Below are 7,346 nucleotides of genomic sequence, written 5' to 3' on the forward strand. Positions count from 1 at the left end.
CTTTTCATCATTTGTACGTTGGTTTAAATTAAGACGGAGAGAGAAATCTGTAGCGCTAACTGCTGTTTATTTGAAACTGACAAGCCTGTATTAATATTGTACTTTTTTCAAGTATAAATATTATGTGAAATACAATAGTCTCGTTTTGAATCTCATGGAGAACATATTTCTTTGTTGTAAAGCACTTTCCATAAGAACTTCTTGTACAACAGAGGAACTTGTGAAATTTTTTTTTGTTTTATGTTTTTTGTTCTTTTTTTTTTCCTTTTTATTTTTGTTTTTATCCTCCTCACCCCGTGGTGCTGATTTCTACGGTGTTTTATAAATTTGTCCAGGTTGAAAGAAATAAACGGTTCTTAAAAATATAAGAATGTTCTGTGCAGTTTCAGATTTGAACTATCACTCTGTATGAAGTTAAAGCTGAGCTCCAAGCAAACCTACATAAAGATACCTTGTCACCAGCTTAAAAACACTGCAGCTACAATCACCGAAAAATCAAGTATTTTTAAATACCGGAAATATTTATTTCCATGAATGCTTTTTTGTATTCACTAGTATTGTGCTGTTGAACTTGCTTGAAAATGTGACTACTCTCAGAAAAGTCAATTCCCTAGCACACCCCTCACTTCTTGCACGTCATAGCCTTCTCCTTTTCTGGTAGTCCCTAAGTACTCAATGCTGGCCCAGCTCCTCCATCCCTCCCTTTATTTCCCTACAAAAGGTTTTATGTTGCTGCCTGTGGAAGAGCAAAGGGCGATACTGCAGAGTGTCACTCAAGTCTGCTGAGGTTGCTGACATCACATCCAAGATGGTGGCACCCAGCAGCAGTCTCGGGGAATTTGGATATCTACACAAGGGAGGTTTTTACAGTTAAATAATTGAACAAATGTTAAATAAAATGTACAACATTATGGGAAGATTTTTGTTGAGATTATTGGTCAGGTGACAGGGTTTCTTTATATACACTGTTGAAATACATTTTATTGTGTTGTTACCTGCCACAAACACACATAATTTAGTTCAGGTAGTCTTGTGATCCAGGCACCCCTTCCAGACAGCACAGGTAAGTCTCCTCCAGTACAGCTAAGCAATACATCTTCGTCATGGATACTTCCCTAACCCCATAACTTGGCAATGATGGAGCGGACGCACATTGACGTCAACCCTGGGCTCTCTCCTCCTAGAAGAATGTTCACCATGTTAGGCTAACAGAACTGTCCAGAACAATTGGCACCTGATTGGTTACTAGTGCTTGGTTCTTCCTCTTGCAGTCTCATAGTTGCTTTGTAGGGGGTTACAAGAAGTTGATATATAAACAGATGTAATTATTTACACCAGTTTTAGGTCGTCTCTTAACAGCCCACTCTCTGACCCATTATTGTTTACCTTCCCAGTGCTCCCCTTCCGTTCCATTCCTGCAGTTGGCAACTGTCCGTAAGCTTCACATTTGTGTTGGAGCTTAGATGGGGTTAGTTATGTCCTCGTTAAGTGACCTTGTTCAGGGCCGTTGATTGGCCTATTAGACCTGAGTACTGCATCCTGGGAAGCGGTTGCATTCTATCTCATTCCTGGGAGTATCGAATGTTTGCGATGGCTCTGATGGGGTAACAGAGTGGCGGGGAGTGCAGCAAAGGTTTAGTGTAAGTGGGTCATGGAGTGCCCTAGTAAGAGACATTTTCACTTTGAACTGAATGAACAAAGTGATTGTTTCTTTAAAAAAACATATAGAATTATATTTCTAATGCGTAATTTGAGACTACAAAGTAAATGGTGTTAATATCTGCATGGAGTTCAACTTTAAAAAAAAAAACAGAAATGCTCACTGAGAGGATGATTTAAACTTGATTTGCTACAGAGTACACGTATCCTATGTGCCTTTGAACATCCTCAAAGGCACATAACCACATTTCACATTCAAAATAGGAATATTGGGGCTCCCAATTCACAAATTGTATATTTTTTGGTTCTGGCTTCTATTTTTTTATTTTTTTTTTAAAAGCTTGTGTTTACGAATCTCATTACCTCAAGCTGAGACGTACACGTACAAGTGAGTAACTCAGTATGTGGTTTCCCTGTATAAAGCCCATACATGGCAAAGCTGGAAAATCTGTGAGACGGGTGCATTCAGTAAAACAGTGATTGTGTTTGTAGAAATATGTTCTATATTTTCTGTGGGAAGTATACATTCTTTGGGAATTTAGACTTTCTCATGAATACAATGCTTGTTGCTCTGAGTGACACAGAAGTAGAAATAACTCTAAAATGGATATAAGTTGTACATATAAAAGTGAATTTTTCACAGTCAAAAAAAATCTCACACTAATCGTGGTAAAAGGGGAACAATGCTCCATTGAAAATCTAACTTCTTGGTATAAAGTGTCATTTGATAAGTTCGAGAGAAATGTGCAAAGTATGGTAAACCTCCAGCTTCCATCCAGATCTGTTTTTGTTACTGCATTGCTGTTTAACCTGGCCCGATAGCTTGCCAGGGAAACCTGAACACTCACCTCTACTGGATAACAGATACCAAACCTACTGATTTTACATAAATGTTCTGAAAGGGTGAAAATGAAGGGAAATCTTAGGTAATGGCAGCTTGCTCATTCTGTTAAAACGTGTAAGGAGCAGAATTTTCTCTCCTTACACGCCAGCACAGAATGGATCCCGGTTGGTTGCTATGGGCACTGCACATTATACATGCATCCCTTACAATGTCTTATTGGTGCTATTCAACTGGTTGCCAACAAGTGCAAGTATTGTCCTTTTAAACCAGGAGAGTAATGTGACGTGGGCCTTGGGTTAAGGCATCAATCTTGCACCAAAACTACCATAACTAATTGCTTGGTACTGAAACCTAAGTTACCGTGTCAGCCTGGCAGGGCAGGACCTTCAAAAGCAAGTTGACAACATCTGCTCCTATGTTCCTATCCTGACAAGTTTAAATGTGTGAATCTCATATCAGCAGTTTCTTAGGCTCCATTCACACCTAGGCGTCAGCGGTTTCACGCCTATTAGCGCGTGTGTTCGTCCAGCGCATTTTTGCGCAGTTTAGCCATGTGCAAATGAAAATGCACATTTTAGCAGCTAGGTTGAAAGACATTGCAATCAATGGAAAAACATGCACAGAAATGGGAAGACAGGTTGTGTTGTAAGTTTCCAGGCGTTTCCATTGCAATGGGGCTAAACAAGCTGTAATCTGCCCCCTAAAAAAAGCTTGCGTACTTTAATCTGCCCCCTAAAAAAAGCTTGCATACTTTTCTGAACAGGGACCATAGAAATAAATGGGATTTTTTGTGTTAATAGTTTTGTTGCACTTAGCTTAGTCCCTGTTTACACCTAGGCATTTTGACGCTCAAAGCAAATCACGACAAATCTCAGTAATTTCTATTGCTTCTGTTCACACCTGAGAGTTTTTGTTGCAAGCTGTAAAACGCAAACACTGGAAAAGCTACATGAGCTTCTTTCAGGCGGATTACAGCACGTTTGGCCGCATAGACTTCAATGGAAGTGCATGAAAACACCCAGCACAAATGTTTTGCACATTTCTCTGTGTGCACGTTTGTTCATCGACCACAATGCATTTAAATCAGCCTAAAAAAAAAATGCACGTCTAACACATAAAAATGTGCAAAACCACATTAGATGGTACACTTCAAAATGTGCGCTATATGCGCAAAAACGCTGATGCCTAGGTATGAACAGAGACTTGCTGTACAAAATACCCAAAGGTACTGCGTCTTGTTAGTAAACTATCAAATGACACATTTTTGAAACATTTATTGATTTCTTCTCTACAAAAGGAAAACCAGGTATAAGACAAGTCAATACACTTTAAAAGCACTAAATATAAACAAAGCTTAGAGTACATACTGTATTAGGAAGTGGGGATAGAAATTGTAACAGAGGTATCTCTTCCTAAAGGTTCCCCATAATGCAAAAATATATAAAACATTTACAAAACATTATGCAAAGAAAAGAAAGGCACAGCCGGTTATACTTTACAAAAGCTCAAGTGCATAACATAGATTTGTGGGGAGGAGCTGAGCCTTCCATCCTTCACTTACACAATGTATAGCTTGATTTGGACAAGATGATTGGACAATGCATAACACTTTGGAAATACTGTGAGAATCCTAGAACATGTTCAATGCTTTATACGGCATCTGAATACTTCAGGGTGGCATAAAAAAAATTGGTCCTTCCATCCAAAGTTTTTGGTAAAGGCTGGACAATGTCTTGGGTATTCCTGTGGTGAAATATTTGGGCCTCAGTTTCCAGGTCTGGGCTTCAGTTTCCAGGTCTGAGCACTTGCCATAGTCCTTAAGAGCGAGGCCATTCTGCTGGATTATTTTTTTTTTAATCCATTTTCAGGATTTTTCACATCGGGCGAAGGCAACAGGAGCAGAGGAACACCTCTGTGTAGTAAAGGGGACACACCTAAAACGCCATGGTGGACATCAACATGGTCTGCAACTATGACATGTCAATCTAGCTGCTCTAGTCCCCAAGAGGTATAGGAAACCAATTAGACTCTTGCTACTACTTCTGGGTGGACTTTCCCTTTAGACAATAATGCAAAATCCCAGGCCAAAACTTTTTTTTTTATGGTTTGTGAGGATGTAAATGAACACCTGGTTTTAAAATTTGAGTGGGCCTTTAACTTTTGCTGGCATCACCCTAACTTTTACGGCAGCAGAATTGGCACGTAAACAAACTTGTGACCATTCTAGCAGCCAATCGTTTGTTTACCTTTTGTACCGTGAGGTCTCCGTTTTTTGTAGAAATGATTCTGCTGGTTTTACTTCTACATGTACTTGAAGGTGTGACCCTTCCCCACCATGTGTTCCACCGGAAGAAGAGAACATCCATTCACTGATCTACCCTGTGAGGAATGCAGCTAGAAGCACTCAGCTCTGAGCACTTCTGCACTCAGAACAGTCAATCACCAGCACCTCTGGCTGCAAAAGTAGCAGGCTGCGCACAGTCTGGGCATGATTGGCTTCAGCAGAGTGCAGGCGTAATGTTAGGCCTGATTCACACCATTTTTGCGCGTTCGCAACATATGGTTATTTGCGCGTTTATGTGCTTTGTGCAAATTTTTAGTGGCAGCTCATAAAACATTGCGGGCAATGGAAGAAAGCACAAATAAACACGTATAAACGCTCATGAAAATGTGCAACATGCTTCTGCCGTGCTTTTAACTGCCCAAAGAAGCTCATGTACCTTTTCGGGCGCTTGGCGGTTTCCTGCTGGCGTTTTTCTGCTCAGGTGTGAACCAGGGCCATTGAAAATCCTGGGATTTCTTGTGTTGAGCATTTTAAAAGCGCTTTTCGAACTGCTCAAAAACTCCTAGGTGTGAACCAGGGCTTAGGGGTCTAAAAGATCCGTGATGTGTCCTTTAAAGAGGACCTATCACTTACACTGTTACCACACAGGAGGTTTGTCAGCCTAAAAAAAAAAAATTTTTAAAGCTTCATAAAAAAAAATTAAAAGTGTAAAGCTCCCCGCCCCACTTATATGCACATAAAAAAGGTGCACATCAGGGGCTTGTACGATGATTGCCTAACACATTAAAAATAATGCGGTGAGAGCAATAGTTCTAGGTGCATCATTTATGGTTAACCCTCAATTTGGGACCTGTAAAGTCTTTTATTGCATTGCCTGTGGACCGTTTTGGGTACTGTAGTTTTTCATCATTATTCATTTCATGATTAATTCCGCAAAGTAAGTTTCCGGGCTTTAAAAGAGAACTATGGGGTAAATGTTTTTCCCCATAGTTCTCTTAAGGGTCACGGGAGGACATATACTAACCTTCTCCCGTGACCCAAAGCTCAGTACATCGCGAGCTACAGTTCGCTATATACTAAGAGCGCCGTGACTGATCCCGCCATTACTGTCGAGATCCACCCAGCTGCGTGATTGACAGCTGGCTCTGCCTTTCTAGAGGAGTAGGGCAGCAGTGTAGCAAGCAGTCTGTATTCGCCTTACACGGGGCTATATATGTACATATTCCAAGTATTGTAAAATGTACATACCCATGCCAGGTAAACCAAATGAAAATGACTCGAGTTTTGACCATCCATTAATCAGTAGTGTCTGTGCATAAACAAGTATTGACCAGTACACCACATACTGACATCCTGAACCCTCTTGAACCTTAAATGACCATCCATCTAAACAGCCCATATTTGATTAGCAAAGTGTTCTCACTTAGCACTCCCTTAAGAGGTTAATTTTTCTTCATTAACCATAGCACATCTATACAGAGTAGCACAGAAATATCCCTGTGACAAAGAATGTGAGAATTGGTACTATAAAAAAGAAAAAAACAGACAATGGTGTCTGCCAGTGCTTCAGTGTTAAGTATTGTGTGTAGTGATCAGTGTCTTGGAAACTCCAGGCCAGTCCTCCTCTATAAATGATGTTTCATTTCTACATCAGTTAAGTCCATAGGGCACTTAGACTTCATCAGGACTTTTGTGAGTTAGATGATAGCAGCACTGGAGATGAAGCTCTGTCCAACCCTGGTAGCTGCATTGGCAGGTGACTGTTCAGCAGGTTCGGAAACTTGAAAGAAAACAAATTGTCATTATTTATATAGCACCATTTTTTTTTCTATAAGCCCCACAATACTTTTCCAGCAGTAGCTTTGCGCTTATATTTGCATTCATGTTTCACTGGCGTTCCTGCTACTTTTGTGAATTCATAAACTGGTTAAGCATCTAGTGTTTATGAGTAAGCCTAAACAAATATCTGGCACTGAATAATTGTGGTTTTAGGACTGGCATTGTGAACACTTGGCAATCAGCACCCCAGTATACATTCTCCACTGTGAGCCAACATGTCAAAGATACCCACTAAGGGAGCGCAGGGGCTCTCAACTGGAAATGTTTCTGCATTACCTATGTGTATTCTTATCAGGGGCGTATCCACCGCAAGGCAAACAAGGTGTTTGCCTTGTGTGGCACTTTCCAGGGGGTGGCAAAAAACCACCTCCCCCAAAACATTGAAGTGAGTTGCACAGAATCAGGCAGCCTCAGCTGCCTAATCATAGAGCTCCCGCAGGAGGAGGTGGGGGAGGCCAGGGCCCACCAGTGAGCTGCTCAGAGCTGACAGAGGATGTCCTGAAGGCAGGCTGGGTAGCTGCAGGTAAGAGGAGCACATGTGTACAGGGAAAGGGACCCTGCAGAGCACACCATAGATTCTGCACAGCTCACCTGAGAGTCTCCTGGCAATGCAGGATCTATGGTGGGCTCTACAGGGTTTCAGGCTGTGCGGGATCTGTGGTGGGCTCCGCAGGGTCTCAGGTTGGCTGTGCGGAGTCTATGGTGGGGCTCTGCAAGGTC

The 7,346-nt window shown here is 41.3% G+C and overlaps 1 protein-coding gene across 2 annotated transcripts in view; it reads right to left on the reverse strand.

Annotated features, from left to right (window-relative positions):
• Nucleotides 1-2,813: 2,813 nt before the first annotated feature.
• ELK3 (ELK3, ETS transcription factor) overlaps nt 2,814-7,346 on the reverse strand; it is a 31,136-nt gene continuing 26,603 nt past the window's right edge. The window contains exons 5-6 of one of the 2 annotated variants that reach the window (XM_018553890.1): nt 6,465-6,567; nt 2,814-2,824 (exon numbers count right to left, since the gene is read on the reverse strand). In XM_018553890.1, the coding sequence (XP_018409392.1) occupies nt 6,469-6,567 (99 nt within the window). In that variant the 3' untranslated portion in view covers nt 2,814-2,824; nt 6,465-6,468. Of the gene's footprint in view, nt 2,825-6,261; nt 6,568-7,346 lie in introns of those variants that run through there. The other variant, XM_018553889.1, reaches the window with a different exon arrangement.

Source organism: Nanorana parkeri, unplaced genomic scaffold (assembly GCF_000935625.1).
Source record: "Nanorana parkeri isolate BGI_ZX_2015 unplaced genomic scaffold, ASM93562v1 scaffold132, whole genome shotgun sequence".
In the NCBI taxonomy this organism is placed as follows: domain Eukaryota; kingdom Metazoa; phylum Chordata; class Amphibia; order Anura; family Dicroglossidae; genus Nanorana; species Nanorana parkeri.